At 28.3% G+C, this 24501-nt stretch overlaps 2 protein-coding genes across 3 annotated transcripts in view; one reads left to right on the top strand and one right to left on the bottom strand.

Annotated features, from left to right (window-relative positions):
- Positions 1-7371: 7371 nt before the first annotated feature.
- LOC136968210 (uncharacterized) lies at positions 7372-8148 on the bottom strand. Of its 2 annotated transcripts, none has more exons than XR_010879619.1 (2): positions 7935-8148; positions 7372-7826 (listed from the first exon to the last, which is right to left on the bottom strand). XR_010879619.1 is itself a non-coding variant. In XM_067262195.1 (2 exons), exons 1-2 carry the CDS (start codon positions 7923-7925, stop codon positions 7432-7434), a joined length of 429 nt encoding a protein of 142 aa, XP_067118296.1. In that variant the 5' UTR covers positions 7926-8148; the 3' UTR covers positions 7372-7431. The 2 variants fall into 2 exon arrangements, 1 of the variants encoding a protein (XP_067118296.1); XM_067262195.1 differs by having other exon boundaries at positions 7892-8148.
- Positions 8149-8336: 188 nt separating this feature from the next.
- LOC136968618 (tetraspanin-7-like) overlaps positions 8337-24501 on the top strand; it is a 30096-nt gene continuing 13931 nt past the window's right edge. The window contains exon 1 of the mRNA XM_067262616.1: positions 8337-8562. Within this exon, the coding sequence (XP_067118717.1) occupies positions 8485-8562 (78 nt within the window). The 5' untranslated portion in view covers positions 8337-8484. The remainder of the gene's footprint in view (positions 8563-24501) is intronic.

Genomic DNA, 24501 nt, shown 5'->3' with positions numbered 1-24501 from the left:
ATACTTTTCCTATGCTCAATTCAGTTTTTATTACTTTTTATATACAGTCAATTCCGCTTAATTGGGACACGTTAGGACTAATCTATTTTGGCCCAATTAAGCGACTGCCCCAATTAAACGAACTAATAATAAATTCTAAAATAAAATATGTAATACGTAGGTAAATAAATAAGTAGGTAAAAAATAATAATTGGGTATCTATTTTAATGCTTTATTAAACCAAAATACATAAAATATTTGTACCATAAATCTGCCAGACTCACGACAATAGATAACTGATGCGCATCACACTAGTGTTGTCAAATACAGTATTAGTAGTGACGTACACAAGAGTTGATCGTTCGATTCGTTCCTGATCAAACGATTTTTCCTTTCTATCTTTTTAATTAGAACATGTTCTAACTAAAAAGAGAGAAAGGAAAGGGTTCGTCCAAAAGTCACCTTACGCTCTTCCTTTGAGCACAGTTTCTTTTACTTGGAGATAGGCCACTTCGGCAGGAGCGTCCATAGAATCTGCCAGCTCCGGATGCTGGACTCAACGATCGGATGGCTGCTGTTCGAATCTAGACGTAATTATGCACACAATACCTTCCAGGAAAAAATCTAACTGTCTTCCAACTCAGTCGAGAGACCTTGAAAAATTGTCCGGGGATCATTGTCTCTTCGCTTTTAAAGGGTTCGTCCGGTCCAATCCGGAGCAGGGTCAGTAGTTCGCATTCAGGTCCATCTCAGACGGGATCCCCGTGTGATACGTCCCGCTACGGTGACCCCCTCTGGAAAAACTGAACTGCCCGAGAGAAAGACAAAATCGCTTTGTCTCTGCCAATACACGACTTTAGTGTACTATACGTAGTGTCTACATATTTTCGGAAGATCCCTAAAATATATCAAAACTTGCTAAATTCCTTTTCTGCTACTGTCCCAATTAAGCGAAAAGTTGTCCCAATATCAGATCTATTATAAGTTTTATTGTAAGTACATATTCTTTTTCGTATATACATTTTTGTACGAGTATATTACCTTAATACAGTAGAGCGTCGATAAGTGGAACCAATTGGGGACTGGGGTCCTTCCAGTTAATGATTTGTTCCAGTTTCCGACTTTGTACGAAAAAATACGTTAACCTGTCCGATGTTCAAAATTTTCTCCGTTGCGTATCGCTTCCTGTTGAATTTTTTCCCGTTGCGTGTCGTTTCGTGTTGAATTTTCGTCGATTTTAAGCCTAACGAAAATTTTTATAATAATCATCGAGGCTATCGTATCGTTAAAAATTATTTCTGCATTTTGTACAAACAAAATAAATATATTAAAGAATATAAAAAACGAAAATTATACTTTAGAAGTAAATTTAGTATCAAAAACATTCGATTCAGCACGACACAGTCCGACTGAAAATCGTTCCACTTTCCGGCCATTCCACTTACCGACGTTCCACTTATCGACGCTCTACTGTATATCATTTTCCTGAGCGAACTACTGGCTTCCAGTAGTGAGTAAATAGAAAGTTTAGTCCCTTAAACAAAACATGGTAAAAACTCTTCTATGCTTACTTAGGGTCGTAGCTCTTCCACATTCATGATGGTTTTAAAATAAAATAATATTTTTAAATAATAAAATTTTAAATAAAATAAAATTTAATAACTTGACAGTTCAAGCTTAGAATAGACGGTCCATATCATTTACAACCGGAGACACATTTCAGAATCAGTAAAACTGGGGTCTAAAACTGGTTGAACTTTGGTTATTTTTTAAAATTTATTTATTTATTGATCCATAAATTGATGATATCATATTGGTGCGTTAATAAAAAAAAAAAAACAATTGCTCTATTCAAAGACTGATTCTACAATCAAATATTAAAAACAGATAAAATTGGGGACAGTCCCCGGAAATCTTTGACGTCTAGACATCCTACTTCAGGGTACCAAAAATTTAGGTCTGCCACTTGATTTTGTGTAATTCTTTCTCGTCATAAGGCTAACTACAATCAGCCACGTTTAATTGAACAATGTTATTATTTTTTGCTCTAGACGAGCAGCTTTTGATTGTAATCGTGTACAATATTTTAATTTTGATTTCTTTTAAATTCCTCTTTTTTTTCCAGGTAAATAAAAATGCGCATTCTATTTTTTAAATCAGAATACATTTAAAAAATTGGGGCCGGATTAAATACATACTAAATACTTTTCCCTTAAATATTCTATGCTGAAATGGGAGGCATCTTACATGCCCATAAAATATGGTAGTTTTGTAAATTGTAATTTAATTAGATTTGTTAGGTAAATCTGTACGTTTTAATACCTTGAGATTGAATATATATTTCAATAATAAATTTGGTAATATTTTAAAAACTAATTAAAAAGTGTTTTAGTTAGCACTTTATCATAAAATTGACTAGTTTTTGTGTGATTGTATTTATTTACTTTTTTTTTTAAATTTTAAAATAAAATAAACATAAATACTTTTTTATATATCTATAATTTTGTGAATAATATTTGAATTTTTGAATAAACATTGAATTTAGAATTCTTAATACTCATGTACTGTTACTTTTTAGTAGAAGGAAAATTTATATTAAAATTATTTCTATTATTTAATTATCAGAATAACAAAGAAAGAGTTGTTAAAAACTTCTTTTTTATTTGTCTTGCGAAACAGTTTTATCACAATTCAGGAATAATAATTGAGAAAGTTTATTGTAGACTAGTGCAGCTAGTTTGACTTGATTAATTGTAAAAAAAAAAAAACTTATTACGTTTAATGATTTTCCTATTGCAAAACTAAATATGTATCCTATTATTTACTTATGTCTTATCTAATGTATGTTTACAGTTTAGAAGTTGAAAAAGTATTGATTTAAATGACGTATTATCTACGTATCTATGCTTATTTCATATAGGTTTACATATAAGTAGAATGTTTTTGTGTTTTTTATGTTGTAACAGAAGAAGTATAGTTAATGTTTCTTTTTAAAAATATTTTTGCATAATACTAATTTGTACACAAAAAGTTTTATTCGATCATAGAATGATTTATAACTTCCATAAAAACATAAATACACGCGCACACACAAAAAAAGTGGTGACCTGAAATTTTTAACATGACCTGCAAATGATTTTTGAGATTTCCAATAAAACTTTTGTAAAAAAATAAATACATTTGTTTTTATCACGATTCTGACTGAATAGCGGGTATAAATTATCTACACTCGAAGAGGATTGGTAAAACAGTAATAAATTATTACACCCTTTTGAAAATTTTACTGGATTTTCATAATTTTTAAATAAATAAAATTTAATTTTCTTTACGTAAACATCAAATTGGATTGGACTGGTTTGATGATATAAGATAACGCAACAGTTGGGCGATCTGCCAACATGGGAGTGTCACCCGCGATGACTTTTGTGGGAAATTGGCTCATATTTAGATGTTAGACACGTGAGGAAAACTCGGAAAATTGCACGCGGCTAGCTCGTTGGCGAGGCGCGAACCAGCTACTAACTACCATTGTTTGGTGGTTTTATCCACTGGGCCACTGGTGGACCGTAAATATTAAAGATTTCTATACGTGATAGAGATAAATTCTCGACAAAATGCTGAATATGGTTCAGAGTGGCTCTTAGTGCCCCTGAGTGTCGTGATCAATAGTGTCCGAAATTCTTTATATATATATATAGGCCTATATTTTGCACAGTTTCTGTGTGATTTTATTCTTAAATCCTAATTCACATTTCTATAAATTTGAACAATGATAATAAGATTTATAAATTAGTTTCGCGAGGAATGTTTTAAGGGAATGAATTATGACATTAGTAAATACGTATAACATAAGGAAAGTAAGGAGAGAAATTAGTACAGTTTATTATCTAGTTTTCTTTTATTAAACTTTTAATGCCGATATTCAATTTGTGACTTAAGAATTGAATAAGTGACTTTCTTTTTTTTACATAAAAGGAAAAATTCAATACGCAGAAATGAATTTTTCCTTAAACTGTAAATGTAATCGTAATACGTAGTATAATAATATTTTAATACAAATAGTTTGCGTAATGTATTTCGCAGCAAACTTTAAATGAAATATTTGGTATTCATATAATTAATATAAAACTCACACTTTAAAATTTCTAAACTTTACAGAAAGAATGAAAATATCTTAAAATTACAATATAAAGCTACCCGAAAAATGCATTTCGGACTAAAATCCCTTATCAGTTGCTTATTTATATTTATATTTATTTATTTGTGAAGTGCACTTTAAACTTTACGTATATGTAGACTTGGATATCGTACATAAAGGTTAAAATGTGCTTTACACACACGCAAAAAGAAGCAACTAATAAATGAATTTCAATCCGAAATACATTTGGCAAAGATTAAGGTGCTTCATATTATATAATTTTAAGGACTACGCTTCATTTAATTTTACATGAAATCTTTTTAGTAACCATCTGTAAGTTAACTATATCTGTTTTATCTTATTCTAAATTTATTGAGTTAAAGGTGAATTCTAATTTGTTCTTTGTATTCAGTAGAGGATTAGCAAAAGGTCACATCCAGGGTTACAAAAAAGCAACCTTATAGACATTGCAAAATATGATGTGAAGGTATAAGGATATAAATGGCAATTGTACATTACAACTGTAAGTCAATAGAGATTAAATTAAACGTCTATAGGAACAGTCGAATATAATTGTTTAATTAACACAATATTTACATTTTTTTATTTATTAAAAACCTAATCTAAATTCATAATTAGATATACAAGACTTGTATTTTGTTTAAAAAAATCTTCATTTTCTATAAAACTATTGCAGTTTTTAAACTATAAACTAATAAATCATATTCTTCTCGATAAAGGAAAAACATCATTTTTTGCGGGAATTATAGTGATGATTCTTGACCTTGAAATGTATGAAAGGCAAAAATGAGAAAGAAAAAAAATCTCAAGCTGACTTTGTTAAATTGCTTACAACTTCATTTTAAACAATTTTCCTACTTTACGTCATTATCTGAAGAAGAAAATCAAAATTTAAAAACCTGAGCCAATAATAATTATTCTTACGTAACTTAGTTTCAGGGACGTATAAATACATACAGTTGTACTAAACAAATATAATATACATCACTAAAAGGAGGAAAATTTTTTTTTATAAAAAAGGAAAAATATAAAAATTACAGGTGGGTTACGTAGATGAATTATTTTGAAACGACGTTAATACGATGTGTTGTCTTTTTTTATTGTTTTCTTTTTTAAACCATTATATTAAAAAACACTACTTTCTAAAGGGTAGTTTCTTACAAAATCGCTACAATAAATCTACTGTATAGACGATTTCATAAGTTTATTATATAAGATTGTATTGTTTATATATTTGTAATGCGTGTAATTTTTTTTTACATTATATTAAATAAAGTTTCAATATATTTTGAAAATATACGAGCGCATAATTAATGCCAACAATTAGTACCTTGATATGCAAGTTTTTAAGGCCAAATATTGACATTGACTACGTTATGCTTCTTGTTAACTATATAACTCATTAAAAATTCTTGGCTGTAAATCGAAAATAATAATTTTTGTACTTATTATCGCTATTCCTGTTAATACACGAAGAAAAATTGATTTTATAGAGATAAAAACCTATAATTATTGGTTATATTTTAGAAAATCAATGTAATACTATCATTTCTGTAAATTGATAAGATGCAAATTTCAACGTCACGACCTAATTTTTCATTACTTCCATACATGTCCTACATAATTTTATGTAACAAAGCTTATATTCAAATATACACATCACCTTGAAGATTTGAAGGGTCAGTAGAACACATTTTCTTCAACAAAATCTCATTCATATCAGATGAATTCGTAAATATTTTCAATTAATATATATATATATATATATATATATTGATTAAATGTAAAACAAAAGCTGGAATTTTTAGTTATAATATAGATCTATCGAACAGAAAATCGATTAATGCTTATGTATATATTCGAATTTAATCTCTATGGATACTGAATAACGATAACACATTATAGAATTTATGGTTGAATAATTTTATTAATTCATAAAATTATTTGAATATTACTTTAACATCAATTATTTTATTCTCGTTACAGGAAGAACATTTACCTTTGTGATGGAAGATCGGTGAAATGCCAACATTTCATCATTTATGTAAATTGATAAGATGATAAATTTCATCATCATCATCATCATCATCATCATCGAAATTGGTATGTTAATGAATTGGAAAATTTTTACTAATTTTAATATTTTCTATATGGAAATTTTGTTATAAATTTTATAACGTAAGGTTGTTTATATTTTTTATTGTTTTATTTATTCGCTTCCATTAATTAATTAATTTATTTATATTTTAAAAATTAAACATTAGTGCTGCCATCTAATGAGAAAGAAATTCAATAAATTGTTTCTTCTCTGTATCTATTTAAAAAGAAAAAGGAAAAAAGTACAATTTATTGTTTACATTAGCTTATTATATTATACTATATATATATAAATAATTATTACTTGTATGAACTTACCTGTTAAATTTATATCGAATGTGTTATAAATATGGGAGATGTATCAATGGAATCTGTCGAAAGGCTGGGTGGATAAGCTTTTAAAGAAAATTCGTCGCTACTCACGCTTCCATTATCGAAATCGTGGTTTAATATTGAAGATTGTTTATTAGTTTTTTGGTCTGTAAAATATTTAAATAAGATATTAAATCATTTTTACATAAATTCGGAAATTTTTCTCAAAGTTTGGCTTTCACTATTAATCTAAATTTACAATATTTTCTATTCTAAATTAATTTCCGTATCCTAAAACATTGTAGCTTAATTAATAATAATTTAATACAGCCTTTGTTCATTAACATTGAAATTTTATTGATGAATTTATGGAGTAAAATTGATCCAAAGGCGATTAGCGTGTTTTAAGGTCTTTTACATTTAAAAAAAAACGAATTTTATCGCTAGGTAAATGGCGACTTTACGGAAGAGATCGATAAAAAGTAAACAAAGCAAACTTTCAGATGTGATTTTGATTTATCAACTTAACAAATTTCATTTTTGTTATCAAAATTAATATTTAATAGGAAAAATAAATATATAAATAAATTCAATCTTACCTCGAAACATATTTCGCTTCTTATGGGTATCCATAATTGTGTTTTGCTCAATTTCCACGTTCCTAATATCTTCAGCTGAGCCATGCTATCGTGATTTAGTACGGTAATAATTAAACAAAATTTATCTTGGTTAAAATGATTAAAATTTATATTTAAAAATAAAAAAAATTTACCTTAAAATTATTATTTCTAAAAACAGATAAAAGATAAATTTCGATTTATAACACTCATATTATGTAAGAAAAATATGAATAATAATAAAAGAAAAACATATAATTATTCCTCTCACATCTGAAACTTTTTCTTTGGTGTAGGATCTAATGTTAAATTTCTGATTCCTTCGGCAGTTTTCAGTAATTTTCTAGAAGAATGGCTCTCAGAAGCCGAGAAAACAAAGTCGTTCTTCCTTTCTTTCCATCCACTTTCCTTTCTAACATCAGATAATGATAAGTATCGTGAATCTACAGGCGGTTTTCTTCCGGATGAAGACAACGATAACGATCTCCTCCTACTCCTGGGAGGTGATTCTACAGTTCTTTCAGGAATGTGCAATAACTTGTTGCAACTTACTTTCTTCCTCTTAGACGGTTCTATAGTAGGAGCTCCGTGAAGTCTAATTATGGGTGTTTTGACAGGTTTGCGCTTTATCCTAAACCAATTGGGTGATGTGGGCATCTTTTCTACAAAAAAAGTAATTTAAAAATTTTTATATTACTTAAATCAGAGTTGAGAACGATAAGCTCACTTTTTACAGTTTCTTTAATGATATATCCAGTCATGTTCCTTACCCGTCGACACGAAAACACTACACCTTCTAATGCATCATCCACCTCCACCCTGTCACATTAACCTTACGTTGCTATAGCGATAATCGATATTAGATGTGGCACATCATACTTACACGAAAAAAAACTCAATCAAGCAATTAAAAAAAAGATAATTAATTAAAGTAAAGCCACTAAAAGAAACTTTACTGAAGGTCAATTCTGACGATTATCTTTCTGTCACGCAATACAGTTTCTTTTTTAAATAGAAAATGAATTTTTCAGAAAAAAAAAAATGATAAATATGGATGAACGTGCATTAGACTTTGCTTTATAGCAAAAGAAAAATTTGAATAATTATTCCTTCCAGTTATTTTGAAGAGAAAAAAATTACGCAAATAACTGTTCTCAATTTTTATTAATAATGTTTGTACTGTACATTCAAGCTGTATATTATGCATTATCGCTAGACTGAGCTGCTACTCTGACGCCATCAAGTATCGTTTGTTACAGTCACGCCATATTCATTCTACAGACTATACTCTACCGTACTCTAAAGGAAGAGCATCTAAAGATGGGTAAACGACTACAAACAACAGTAGCTATAAACTGCATGAAGATTCTTCTGATGGTATTCAACATCATATTTTTTGTAAGTTCTATACGTTAAATATTATTATTATTTCCTTTAAAATATCACGTATTAAGCATATAGACAGACACTACACCACCTGTTACTGATCTAATTATTGGCTCGGTAACATATGAGAAGAGATATAATATTATGTATCATGATTTTTATATTTAATTTTTAAATCTTTTCTGTATAATACTTTACTACAATTAAAGCATATGTTTGATGTAAGGAAAACGTAAGACGTTTGATAATTAAGTAATATTTAATAATAATTTTAAGTATTGATTATATATTTTAAATTATATAAATTATCCAATATATTTTCTTTGTTGTTTTTGTCTAGAAAGGTTTTATAAGCCTCATAATTATGTTTATTTGTATTGCTGCGCTGTCTGAAGGAAAACGCCTCTTTACAGGGGAATCGATAATACTGCTTCGTTTCTATTTTCAATGCAATTGTAAATGTATTTTCTTTATTCCAAATATTGACTGTGAACCTTTAGTGTATTGTAGAAGCAAAGAAATTAACAAGCCTGTTTATCTTTAGGGGAATTATATATAATACTGTTGTTGCTTACGTAGAAATGGTTGAAACGAAGCAGAAAATCTGGGTCAGACGAAAACATATCGAAATCTTTGATTTTTTTACTTAAAATTTTAAATATAATATAAAATTAAAATATCATTTTATTAATTACCGATCTTAATTTGTTAATTTACAACGAAAATCAATTAATCCATTCGTTAGTACTAAATTGGTTAATGCGATTTAAATTTTATTTTTAAATTACTCTTACATATTTGTTCATAAAGCTTGTTAGATTCCATACGATATTAATCATTCTTGGAATTATTTAATGTATAATAGAAAATAGTAAAACTAATTAACGATATAGAAACGTTTAAATATGATATAGTTCTTGCTATCTGATTTAATTGAGTAATTTTTAAGCATACATTTAACCCGAAAATTTTATTTTTAAGTATAAAATATTTAGTGTGTGAGAATTATTTAAAAAATCGAATTTTAAAATGAGGGCATTCTAGCTTAATATTAAATAGATGTCACAAATTACATAATAACAAGTTTAGTTTTTCAAATGTATTGAATTACTTGAAATGAATAGAAAAAATTGTTAATGTTACCTATGGTTCCAAGATGGCGACTCGTCTCTGATTCAGGCAAATAGAAGAAGGGAAAGGGGGGATACACGTTCTAACCTAACCTAACCTATTCTAATAAATTACCATAATTATTACCAACAAAATTATTAGAATAGGTTAGGTTAGGTTAAAACGTGAGTCCCTACTGTTTCCTTGCTGGAATCAGACGAGCCGCCATCTTGGAACCATAGGTAACATTAACCGAAAAAAATAGAGAGAGAAATTATGGGAAATGTATGCCAAAAGAATCAATTGAAGAATGAGGATGCAGTCGACAATAATAAGCATATACAGTGAAACCTGTGTAAACCGGACTCGTACAGTACCGAATGTTTTTCCGGTTTCCGTTTTAAACAGGTTTTATTGTATAATCATATGTAAAAATTCGTAAATATGGGATTACACTGTAGAATAAAACCATTTAAATTAGGTATTCTTTTTAACTCTTTTTTGCCGTGTAGACACTATAACAGGGCTTTTTTAATCACATTCAGGGCTGGGTTCGGCTAGGTCTATAATGGGAACGACAGGATGATGAGGAACATTATCCCTCCTCCGAAAAATTCCGAGTAGTTGCTCGTCAGGATTCGATCCGGGTCTTCAGAGGGCATGATGGCCTGGAGACCAGACCACCTTGCCTTTAATACTTAATTAGAAGGTCTTTGAGCATTAAGGACGTCAGTTTACCGCTAATTAAGTTCTCTCTGTTTGCTCATCTTTACAGTTCAAATTACAGCTGCATTGGTTTTTAATTATTTAATATACCTTTAAATGGTAAGAAATTAATCGATAATTTCGGTATTAAAATCTGTAAATATGAAAAAAATGTTGTTAAAAGAAATTAATTTATAACCGACGTCTTTCAGAAAACGAAAAATTAAAGTACTGGAAATACAATAGAATGGATGCCGTAATCATTTGCCGAAAGTGAATGGTTTTCATCGAATCTAATCAGGAAACAAAAATAGAATGAATTATCCGTTAATGATTTTGCCACTAGCAATAATTATTATACGAATTTTAACTTCTGAAAAGAATGAAATAATAGAGAAAAAATGCTCGACTTTCTAATGTTTTATTTTTAAAATTCGATTGTTTCAAATCCTGAAAATTATTCGAAAATTAAATATTTTTAAGCGAAATTCGAGTAATAACTATTGATATATTCATATTACTAATTCGAATGTAGTAATAATTAATTTATCATCATTTAAGACCTGTATAAATATTTGGTTAATGTTACCTTAGGTGCCAAGATGGCGGCTCGTCTCTGATTCCAGCAAGGAAACAGTGGGACGCACGTTCTAACCTAACCTAACCTATTCTAATAAATTACCATAATTATTAGCAACCAAATTATTAGAATAGGGTTAGGTTAGAACGTGCATCCCACTGTTTCCTTGCTGGAATCAGAAACGAGCCGCCATCTTGGCACCTAAGGTAACATTAACCAAATATTTTTAAATGTAATAAAAAACAAAAAACTAAAATTTACTATTTACTACTACAAAATTTTAGATAAATAAATTTATATTTTAAAGAACGAAATGGGAAATAAATTCAGTAATTTCTCATTTCTAAATTTGAAATTCTGTTTTTTCTTTCAAAATACCTTTTACAGCTTCTTACAGTTCAAGTATATGTCATGGGTTTTCCATTTAAGATACACGCAATTGCGTGCTATTATCAATTTTTGATACGAATATTACTGACATCATACATTTTTAGAATTTCCAATGTTTAAATTTCATAAACATGATAGAAATAAGCGTAAACTAAACGTAAACTGTAAAATATCCGATAATTTAAGCAGAATTATTTTTGATATTGTTTATAGTTTCATAATTAAATTTTTGTATCACCTTTATTTTATTTAAGTAAGTGTACAGAATTGCGTGATTCATATGCAATAAATACAAATCACGCAATTCAATAATCAAATCAATCAAACAATCAAACTTTATCATTCACCTTATGCTTTAAGAATAAAAATTCCCGCATGAATTGAATGTAAACACGACCTTACTTCGGGATCAAGGATACACATTTATTAAATATGAAAGTTGTTTGAATAATAAACAAAATACCAAAGCTACCAATACAATAAGTCAAGGTGAACTTCTACGCAAGATATTCTCATTATTATACGATAGACTCTCTATAACTCAAAATGGAAGGGGCAAAAAAAAACATTTTCGTATTATCGAAGTGTTATCGATTATTACGGTTATTTTAATTAGATCGTAAGTATCGAGATACAATGTAGTTAGACTTAAATACATGTCTTAAATATAGATGTACAGTACATAGAATAACAAACCATCGATACTATTAGTGAAAAAAGCGTAACGTGAGTTGCTTATTGATCAACGATATTTTCAATGCAGTCAACCATCTCGAAAGCTTCTTGTGTTATGAATGGTGTAGTATCTGTGACAGAAAGCCGTTTTAAATTGTTTACAGGGGTTTTTCTAGCTTTCCTATATTGTACTGTACCGAGAGTAAGATATTTGTCCCTGATATGATATTTTTTTCCTCTTCTTCGTCGCTTGTTTCTTGAGCTTGGTTCTTCACTTCATCAATGATGTAAGTATCGGCAGACATAGGTGATTGTTAACATTGACCAAATCTTCGGATAACACTTTTTCATCCCACATTGCTGTAATGAAATCGACCCGGCTTTGTTCGATATAGTCGATGGATTCTGATGGAGATTACTACAAATCGTTGACCGAAATCCGCTTTTGTAAAACAATTTGTAATGGTGCTTTGTGGAACATCATTCCAACCTTTGTTAGTCAATTGCACTGCATCTGTATACCAAATTCACGCACTCCATCTTCAATAGCATGCAACAACATTTTTTATCATAATTTCAAGTTTCAAATTATTCTCTGATCCACAGGTTGCAATTTAGTAACCGTATTTGGTGGTAAAAATTGAACTGTTATAGTTTTCAGAGTGGAAATGATCAAATATGCAATGCAACTGTTGATTAAAAAATAATAATTTTTCTGTTTTCAGTAATCATGCCAATGTCTAGCTTTTCCAGCCAGTTAGAATAAAACTCTGACATTATCTATACTTTCTTATTTCCTGATTATTGTACAAGTAACGTTTTGGCTTGCCGGATCATCGAGGTTTTACAGGATTTTCCAATGAATGATAATGACGATTTTTTATTACCTGTCATGTTCGTTCCCAAAAGAAGAGTTCAGTAGCGTAGCGAGGGGGTGCAAGGGGTGTATCATGCACCGAGCGCCACTCGCAGAGGAGCACCCAAATGGTCTCCAAGACAAACTATATGTGTTTCTGGAGGGGGAGGGGCGCCAATAAAGTGTCGGGCGCCAGTTATGTTCAATACGCCACTGGAAGAGTTACATGTTCTTTGATTTCTTTTGAATTCTGGTATGTCCCAAATTATTCAGCTTTTTCTCTAAGAAATTTTTCATCCACAGGAATTTTCTTATCTTTATATTATACAAACCTCTTCAGTACGCACTTTTCAGCTCACATTTCGTTCCATTTTCTGTTCTGTCTGATTGATTTTTCACGATAAATTTTTGAAACTTATTTGTGATTGACAATATTAATATAAAAATATTTCTCGTTTAATATATTTAATCATGTCTAAAGAATTTTGTATAGTTTCTAAGTTTTCTTCAGTTAGAATATTGCAGGTTTGAAATTATCTATCATTTTTGACACGAAAGAGTCTCCGAAATAAGATTGAATCTATTTAAAAATGAAATATTATGTCGGTTATATGATGTGATTCAATAGTGCTTAAATTAATTTACAATTCTTATTTTTTTTTTACGTTGTCATACAGAAATATAACATACACCAATCAATTAACTGAATTTTTTAAAATATATTCTAAAAACTTGGTATATATTTGGTATTATTGTGCATACCTCATCCTTAAAATTATCCTAGAAGTTCAAGCATAAATAATTTTCTAAATATACTTCTGACACATAGGGATGGGCGACAAACAGGCAAACAAATAAACGAAAAAAAAAATATACTAAGTGCCCACAACCAATTGTTTTTTGTTGATAATTAATATCCTTCAAGATCTAGGGGATGGCGAATAGAGCTATAACACTGAGAATTTTTATTGTTAACGTGAGCTTTCAGTACGAGTGTATCATAGTTTTGAATTAATCTCCCTTATAAAATGGCAGTAAAGTTTTATGTAATGATTATAAAATATAAAAAAAACACGAATTAAAAATCGTTCTCTCTGAGATTTATTTCCGGATTCATCCCCGATAAAATAAATAATACAATAAATTCCAAATTTTTGATATGATATAGGCCTATAATAATATATAAATTCAGATCATAAAATAGAAATTTTACACACGTAATAATATAAATGCTACAAACAGTAATAAAAGTTTTATTGATAATAAGTAGAAGCATCAATATTTAAATATATTATTCATTATTCTTTCTCCTTGTGTCTAATTAAATTTATGAGATTGTAATATCCGATATTGGTCATACTATTACTGTATAAGGATAGGGATTGAACTAAGCATAAAAGTACTGATTTAGCCTGTATTTTTTAAATACATATATTATGTATAATAAATATAAAATACTGTTTTATGTATATTTAATGAAATATAATATTAATTCGGGTTTGAAGTACATTTTTTGACTTCTTGATGCATCTGAAATTTGAAGTGTTTCTTAAATTTCAATTAATACAGTGTAATATTTCATTAAAAAAAAATATTAAATTAAAATTTAATAACTTTAATAAATAAATAAATATAATAATAATATAAAAATTTGTTTGCAATTTGTAGATTGCATCATAAATGTTAATAATGTTAATGGGTTAAACGTACATAATTAAAAACATATGTCTAATTTATCTTGATATGTTTTAAAATTATTTTCTTTATGAATTTCATTATGCCGCAAATAATAATAATATTCTTAATTAACTGAATTTTATTTTAAAAAAATAAATTAAAATTAAGATTTTTTTCCAATAAAAAAAATTAAAGTGATTTTGATTTAAATGGTCTTTAAATCATTGTAAACATTTGTTGAAGCTACATTTTAATATTATTTTTTGCTCTAATCGCTCTAACTTTGACTTCTAAGATGATAAAAGTTATATCTTGGGTATCGGAATCATCCCTGCACTTTCATGGTTGGAAATTTTGGTAGAAAAGTGGTTGTTAAGAGCGAATATTCATTATATTCCGCACGTTTTGTATCCTCTATACCTATTGTATCTTAACAGCTATTGATTGAGAAGTAAAAACTAGAGATAAGTTATCTTCGCCAACTTTTCTTTCTCTATTGAATTGCCATTCAGTAATTATATTATATTTACAATTATTCTTCCGTAACTGGCAAATTACAGATTTATTTTTATATAATCGTTTCATTTAATTTAATTTGTATATTTATCTTTTATATTTTATAAAATAATTGTTTTTTTATTAATTGAGAATCCAATATGCGACGTTAAAAGATAATTACACAAGTTAGTTTACGAAATAATTAAATAATATTAATACAGTATAAACTGAAAATTAAAGAAGGGAAAAGTCGAAGGAAATGAGGTTCGTGTTCTTCACTATTTGTTCTAGCTGCTCGAGTGTTTATTTACAATAGAGCTGTTATTTACACGTTACGAATCCGTCGATATATTTTGCATTATTAATTGTTTATACATAAACAATTAATAATGTATTAAAATGTATAATAGTTTATAAATTTTAAACAGTTAAAAATATAGTACTTAAATGTAAATAATTTATATTTATGATTAATTACTATACTAATAATTGTTTCAAAAATACGTGCGACATATTTTAAGTTTTCAATTCCAAATATTTTTTGTTTTGTATTTCGATCTAATTTACAATTAATTAAAAGAAAAATGCACCCAACAGCATTTTTTAAGTGTACATTTGGTTGTTGGCTAATGAAGTATGCAGAGTTTGCCAGATCATTAGTATTCTTATGATTATCTGGAATAATTATGTAGCTATGTTTTTAATTGTCTTCGTTGTAAGCCACTTAGTCTCCCAGATTGCGAGCGATACATTGATTATATACTATCGTATAAAGTCGCCGATAGTTATTGATATCACTTAGGTTTTGGATCATAAAAGTCGGACCAGGGAATTTATTCTTTGACGCAAATGGAAACGATGGCAACTACGAATCAGTACCTCTCGATTTCTATTTATTCGTGTTCAAGGTCGAAGAAAGTTATCAGTATGATGTCAGTTGACGTGAATACAGTACCACGAAACATAAATTCGTTTACTGAATCATAACGAATTCGTAAAGATAATATTGCCGATGCTTTCTGACTGAAATTAATTTTAAAAATATTTTTATGCATTTGAAAAACACTATAGTTTTAACTTTTCAAAGTAGGCCCAATGATTATAAAATTAAAAATTATTGTTTATATTAGAATTAAATTTAGGGAGAAGATGTACAGTATAAGGATAAATACAAAATATATTCATTTGTTTTTAGGAAATAGAAAAGTTTATGTACACATTTAAACAAGTATATATTTTTTATATGTGTAGACTACATATGAGAAAAAAATTATTTTTAAAATAAACGAGCAATTATTTATTGTGACATCGTCACAATGACGAGATGCAGTTTTTAATCATATCTTTAATTTATTTAATTTAAAATATATGCTCTCCACCTCAAATTAGCAGTGGCTTGCCCCTGTACATCATACTTTTCCTTTAACAATAGAGTCGTGCCGGTCATCTATCTAATACCTTTCAGGGGAGAAGTTTTGAATTGAGATAACGTGACTTCCGGTTTACATCGGAAGTTCCTATTAAATAATCGGGGCCTCCTGTCCCTAAGGTTTTCATATCTGGTCTCGACTTTTATCTATCCGACTCTGTTCTCGAAATTAAGGGAAGACAGTGGGAATTTATAGGTCTACAATTGTTTTCAAATTGCAGCCCGATTACTAGAATGTATACATTAATTTACAAAAAATATTTACTCGACAGTTTAAAGAATGTAAATAATTAATAAAATTTTAATAGACTATAATATAGAACATAAAAGAATAAGACTTAAGTAATTACTTTTCTATTTATTGAAGGATATTTTTCTAGCGTTGTTAGAACAAACTTTTTGTAGGTCTAAATAGAATAATTCGATAGGGTAAAAGCGAATTTTTTTTGTCATTCCTGATAAAGAAAATATTTGAATAAGAATAAAGGATGATTTTACGTGTAATTAAAATAGAGTAATTGTTAATGAATAAAAATGATTTAAGATTTTTAAACAGAATTAACAAAATTATTCAATTTTATATTGTCACGCTGATTCAATCAAAATACTTTCTTGAAGCAGTTTAGAGTTATAGATATAGATTAAATTTAGACGTTTCACTTGCATTTATTTAAATGTAAATACAAACTTTGATGATGACACTTTCCTAAAAATGAAATAATTTAGGAAAAATCATCAAAGTTTGTATTTATTTTCAAGTTATTTCTACGTTGAAAATTTTGGATAATTACATATTAATTTATAATTTTGAAAGTAAACTAACAACCGTGACTCATATCTACTTAGGAATGAAGAAAATGAATTTCACATTTCACTGCAAACAATAGCTTTCATCACCGGCTGAAATGAACGATGTTTTTTTTATTTTTTATTTCATTTTTATTTTTAAATTGCAATATACTTTTTTATTATATAACATTCAACTTTTTCCTTAATTTCATTTTTTTCTGATACGTCAATAAGTTATAAACTATAAATTTCCCCCCATCTTATATGAAATTCCTCCTGTTCTTTAATTCTGGGAAGAATTAAATATTTCCAGTCATGATCTCTTGCAAAAGCAACTAGTGTTTCGCAAGAGATCATAAAAGATAACGCTAATAAAAACTTTAAATATTAATTCTGTTTGTATGTAGCAATAATGATCAATATTCTAAAAAATAATGGAAATCTTTCGAGTTATTGTCTTATTAATTTATTCTAGTATTTCATTTGTTGTCATTCCTAATTTTATTTTTAGAAATTAACATAATAAATAAATATATAAATTTATTTATTTATAAAGAATAATATTTATATAGTTTATTCTAACACATTGCCAATCCATCATTGTTCAATCTCATCTCGATAACCGCCTGGGATAGGGTCGAAACAAGAAATTCAGGCGCTTTATACAGTGTTGAATTATTCTACAAGAAAAATAAGGCAGTTAGGAAACCCCCGAATTAAGGGATTCAATAAAAATAAGTGTATATAGATGTACGAACGGAAAATTCGAAATGGCCTCGAAATTAGTTGGTGCTTGTGGATTTTTAACTTAAACTTTCTTGAATTCTTGGAATTATTTATTTTAATCGTATTTTTAAGCAATTTAGTTGTAATGTAGTTACTGACTTTTTTTTCAAATTTTATTTGAACTTCTAATTTAGAATATATTATTGGAAAAGAAATGCAAGAAAAACATTTGAACAATCACTAGAACGAATTATTTCGATTAGAAAATACTGTAATATATTGGTTTAGCTTAGCTTCGAATTTAGCTTTTACTTTTTCGTCTCTTGACAAATATGTAAAAAACTTTTCGAAAAATTCGTTTATAAATCTGTAAAAAGCTCAAAGTTATTGATGAAGTGATAATTGCAAAATCTGAGATATTTTAAATGTAATGTCACAATGTAAAAATCGGTATTCAAAAACCTATATTTGTTTCATAAAAATAGATATAGGTAAATATATATACATTTTCTAAATTCATTTTTAATTCTGTTTTATTTATACTAAATAATGAAAATTATTTAGTATAAATAACAGTATTTCTCTACGTTAGTGAAATGTTTCCTTCAGTATGATTTTTATATGAAGAAATTGCTAACAGGTTAAAATGTAATTATTTTGATTCATTAATTAATTTTTGGTTTAAATTGGACACATATTTATTATTCAAATAAATTAAAATAAGTTATCGTATGATTCGCATAGCATACTTAGCCATAATTAGCCATCAATCTTTCTCAATTAGATTTCTTTAATTATTAATTAATATGATTCGTAGTGATAATAGTTCAGATTCTTTTCTTATGTTTCTTTCAAATGATTTACGATATTTTTTTTCCTTGTTAAATGTTTATACTTTATAGGGCCCTCGAGAACTTGTATGGAGTTCAGGGATAGAGCGGACTCCTTATATAGGATATTAATAATATTATTTAGAAAAAAATATATAGGATATTTATTAATAAAAAAAGCTGTCTTAAAGATTTTATTTTTTTGTTAGTAAACTAAAAATACTTTATAGGAGTAGGGACTAATATGGGCTCCTTAGTTTTCTCTATGGGCACAGAAATATCCCCAGCTTCCGTCCTCTCTTGATTGTACTGACACTGTACGTTAAAGTATGCATAATGTTATCTAATATGCATTTTCTGTTTTGTAATCGAATATGAACAGATGTCCATTCGATAGTGTGCGTGTGCTAGTGAAATGCCAGACGTCCTCATTATGATATCATCTATATTAATGCAATATCACGTAATATTCATTAATTTTTTCGAATGTCTTTAAATTGTTAGTTTAAAAAAAAATAAAATCTAAAATAATCGATTAATTTTATCAGATTTTTTTCCCAGAAAACATTGCATTTGGTCTCTCAAACTTGTTAGTGTTTAGAATTAATAAATAGCCTGGAGGAATGAAAGAAAATCCAAGATAGAGTATTTTTACTTTAATAACAGGTATTAAATTTACATTTTTCCTCCTTTCCTACGACCGGAAAATTCCAGTCTGTTATACAATGTAAGAAAAATACCATTTATTCAGTTTGTTATAACTATTTTACATTCGTTTGATGTTTAAAGATATTTTTTTTTTGACATATTTTACTATAATTTATATCTTGATTTATATTTACATTTTACTATGCAATAGTAAATAACAGTAATAAAATCATTTCCCGAATTATAAAAATACTACGTAAGTATTAAACTTTAAAATTTTATTTTATTTTTTATAATCAAATAACATGGTGAAGAATGAATAAAATTTTTGGCAACTAAACAAAAAGGTTATTTTACTTAACTCGTAAACCTTGTCTTTATCAAGTTAAAACAAGTGAAACTTTCTTATTTAGTAGGCTAATAAAAGTAATTTTATCATTTAATCTAGACAAAATCTTTTAAGCAAGTTTATACAGCTGTTTAATTGAAATTTCAGATTATTAATTTGGATTATTCATGAATATGCCTATTTTATTTACTTAATACAGGCAATATCGCTAGGACAATAATATCCACCCCAAATACAACGAATAAAAAACGATTCCCATTAAAAAACAATTTACTAAAGTACAGAAGAGAATATATACAAAAATACAAAGTAACAATAACAAATATAAAACTAAAAAATTGATTAGAATTAAGAGGTAATAAATTAAGCAGTGTACAGTATTTTTTTTTTTTGCAGATTAATTTATATTTGTGGTACTCTAGATGCATCTTGTTCTCCACTTGCATCGACTGATTTATGATAGCGACAGAAAAAAAAATCGTGGTATTAAGATGGCAGACTGTCTAGACTAGGCTGTTTATTTTCTTTTTTATATCTAAATTTTTATACTCAGTTAAGGGCACAACCCATAATGTCGTATTTATTAAATTTGTGTAAATATAAATTTAACATACAGTATTAGTTAAATAAAAACTAAATCAAATTTTTAATAAATAAGTATATGACATATGATGATGATACAAGTAAGTGTTTTGTAAGGATGTTGGAAATAATGAAGTTTTTTTTTTTCTAATATCATATTTTATATGCTGTTAGTATCTTTGTCTGTTAGGTATGTCAATATATTAACGATAATTTATAAATAGAAAAAGAAAGAGAAAAATTTAAAAATATCGTTATATAATTTGGTAAATTTTTCATACGGTTTAATTAATAAAGACTGAGTGAATTACAAAAGTAATTAATATTAATGTAAAAATCTAAATTTCTCGTTGTATTTATTTTAAAATTTAATTATTATATAGAAATTAAACGCGTTTTTCTGTTCCTTCATTACAGTTTACATTTCTCGTATATGAAGCATTTATAAATGATTAAGCAAAGCATTATAATGCTTTGCTTATTTTTACTTATTTAAGTTTTACAAATTCTTAATATACGTAAACTTGGCACGCAATCTTCTTTAATACTAAATTTCTTCCAAGATTTTATTCGTGTCAACGTACTAAAATTTGAATTCGATTATTGAAGTAGATACTGGTAAAATAGAGATTGTCAAATGGTATGCAAATAGAAAAAGGGAATCAAATCAGCACGCAATTAGATTCTTTGGTTAATGTTACCTATGGTTCCAAAATGGCGGCTCGTCTCTGATTCCAGCTGTAGAAGAAAGGAAACTGTGGGGACGCACGTTATAACCTAACCTATTCTAATAAATTACCATAATTATTACCAATCAAATTATTAGAATAGGTTAGGTTAGAACGTGCGTCCCCACAGTTTCCTTTCTTCTATCGCTGGAATCAGAGACGAGCCGCCATTTTGGAACCATAGGTAACATTAACCGATTCTTTTGTAATTCCCTTATAATTCTGATTTAATTGATAATATATTGAAATATATCATTACTTCAGTTTTTAAATTGTCAATATTATGTATTAATTAAAACTGCGAAATTCGTTTTATTATTCGTGTTTAAGGTAATCAAATGGACTGATTTTATTTGGACTTAATACAAAAAGACGTAGTCCTATATTGTATCATATTTCAATGAAATACATTTATCTCTGATTAAACCATACAAGGAATAATAATTATATGCCGATATTATGCAACTTGTGTAATTTTCAGTGTGAAGGATGTATTTGACATTTGTTTGATCTTGACAATAGCAGATTGATTTCAATTTATTTTCAATAAATGTTTTAAATTTGTCAGTGATTGCAGATAAATAAGAAGCTTAGTATGCAATCACTTCAAAAATAGTAACACATAAAGATATCAAGTTTAACAAATTGCAAAGGTCAGATAGTTATCTCTAGTGTAGATGAATAATTTGAAATTATAATCATGCTATAAGGAAAGCTATTAATCTCTGTAACAGACACTAACTGATGAATATATTGGCAGAGTTTTCTACTTTTGTCATTTAATATTGCATAAAAGTTTTCTATATACATTTTAATGAAATTTTTAAGAAATTTTAAAAAATTTACATTAAAACTAAGAGTTCTAATTTTTTTCTAAGTAGAAAAGAAAAATGAATTTCTCAGAGTGATGTAACAAGGTACTGTACATTATACCATCATTTTGTCTTCCAATAAGTCACTATTTTGCTAGTGGTATATCATTTCGTATTTGAAAACTAACAACAATAACGAGACAGTAACGTCCAACGAACAATTTTCGAATGTGTACTTGAGAATGATGAAGACTAAAGGCTGAATTTATATGCATTTAAAATCGCAACATATGCACGTAAAAATTCCATAAATAATATATATATATATATGCACGTTAAAATGCCTGTGCATTATGTGTGCATTATGTGTGCATTATGCGTGTTAAAAGCGCAAATATTAATAATATATACACTAACACTTGTAGATTGAAATACATACGTGCTTTACTTCTGTCTGCGAGCAAAGCTTACTAAGTGTAATACGTCACATTTTTTCAGTGGGAAGAGATAAACATGCGACAATAGTAACACAAGGGATTTGAAAATTATGACGTCAGCAAAACACATATTAGAGTAATGTTTCTCGTAAGAGGTGTGCAATCGAGTCAATTACGAATAAAATTTTAACTTTCTACCCTATCTAATCAATGATTATTTAATTTGTATGTTCCTTAGAACCAAACATAAAATTACTATTGAGAACTTATCATACAGGAACATTCCTCTCGATGGAAAAAAATGGATCTTTATTTTCTATTTTTACAAAGGCATATCTTTTGTAAAGATCCACTTTTTCCGTCAAGAGGAGTGTTCCTGTATGATAAGTTCTCAATAGTAATTTTATGTTTGGTTCCAAGGAACATACAATCAATTGAGAGAACAGCAAGCAATCAAGTACTAATTATTGAATTTATTTCTATATATGCAATTGGCTTACAAGAACTTGTCTAAAAATCTATTTTAAATGTGTAGGATCCAACTACTGTACATATTTTCGTAGCAATTCAGTATTAGTTTTTCCTGTTTTACCCATATTGTTGGTTGAACAGAATCTTTTCTGCGCGTGCTTCAGACGCGAAAGTTTAACTTCACTCATTAAAAATTATCTCCCTTATATTTAATAAAACATTATACTTAGGGGAGACATTATACTTAAAATAGAGATTTGGCCCACCAGTGGCCAAATCTCTATTTTAATTCAATCTATAGGAATTGTAATCATCAGTCAATAATATTTCACAGAAAATAAACGCTTTGGATAATGAAAAACAATATTAAAAAATAAAATTAAAAACATAACAAGTAAGAATGACCCGTATTGGCAGCATGTGTAGAAAATATCGATTGTAATGGTTGTCATATCTTCCCTTGACATATCTTGCAGATATAATCGGATGGGTTGTTCCGTCCAGAACATACAAGTGTGCCCAAATTCCGTATACAGTGCACCTATATCGTAACTCATTAAGTCGCCCATACTCGTCGCAAATCAAACGTTTCTTTCCAGCATCCACCATACCATCGTCCGAATTGTCATCACGTTTTTTCACGGCTGACATCTGAATTCGAATTGGAATCATTATTTTCTTGCAGTATTTCTTTAACTTTTTGACAGCCTCGAGTTTTTGTTTCTTTTTCTACTTTTTTTGGCTTCTAGCTATTTTTATTGTTTGATTTGATCAGCCATTTTATTTTCTTAGTCAGGAGGGTTTAGAAAACGTTGTTTCCTTATTTGTTCTTGCAACGTCGAAAATGGTAGATTCGTAATCTCGTAGCGGTCCCTATAGAACTTTTATTTACCAGCTTAATGACATTCCGTACAGTTTTTCCAAACATAAACCTTAGTTGTCTTGCTAAGTCTTGTTTTACTCACCCACAAGGTGGTTATAATTAAAGGTCCGATTTCACAACGGTCTTAAATAAGAAGCATTGGTCAGAATGAACTTGACACTTGACATTTTGCGTGAATATCCGTGAAGCAATGAAATTTTGTTTGAAGAAAAAATTCAGTTAAAAATTTAGGGAGACAATTCGTGCATTATTAAGGCGCGGTGGAAAGCAAAGTAAAAAAAAACATTTACAAGTGACGTAACAAATGGTCATTATGCTATCCTTCTCATTTTGATACAAGCTGAAATCGCAAAATAGCATGTTCAACAACAGATCTGAGTGTTTCTGTAGAGACGTTGTGGATGTGATACGTGATGTTGGCTTCAAGTTCCACTAAATTTGTAATGTTTCCATTAAAGACAACATTCTTTAGATGTCCCAAAAGCCAAAAATCACACGAGTTCAGCTCTGGTGAATATGCTGGCCATGTTACAGGAAAATGGTAGTTAATTATTCTATCATTTCCAAAACGCCTGAGAAGTAGCCGCATCTCTAGTGTTTGTGATATGCGCATGTCAGTATCAGTAATTTGCATCTTTTGATACTGACAGCAAGGTCTATATAAGAATGCCAGGACACGCGTACTGGAGCCGCCATTTTGAGTCGCATGTTTAAAATAAACTTGTACGAGCAGTCAGTTTTATATGACATTAATTAAACTAAAATTGCATAAATTA

The sequence above is a fragment of the Centruroides vittatus genome, unplaced genomic scaffold (genome assembly GCF_030686945.1).
Source record: "Centruroides vittatus isolate TY-2023 unplaced genomic scaffold, ASM3068694v2 contig_1033, whole genome shotgun sequence".
Taxonomy (NCBI): Eukaryota; Metazoa; Arthropoda; class Arachnida; order Scorpiones; family Buthidae; genus Centruroides; species Centruroides vittatus.
Note: the sequence above shows the minus strand (reverse complement) of the source record. Positions and strands in the feature narration are given on the sequence as shown.

What these genes read in the sequence shown, in the direction of transcription:
- LOC136968210 (XM_067262195.1), bottom strand. Translation starts at nt 7,925, where the DNA reads ATGACTGGATATATCATTAAAGAAACTGTAAAAA. An exon ending in CATTAAAGAAACTGTAAAAA is followed by an intron (nt 7,827 to 7,891) that starts GTGAGCTTATCG and finishes CTTTTTTTGTAG; the next exon opens with AAAAGATGCCCACATCACCC.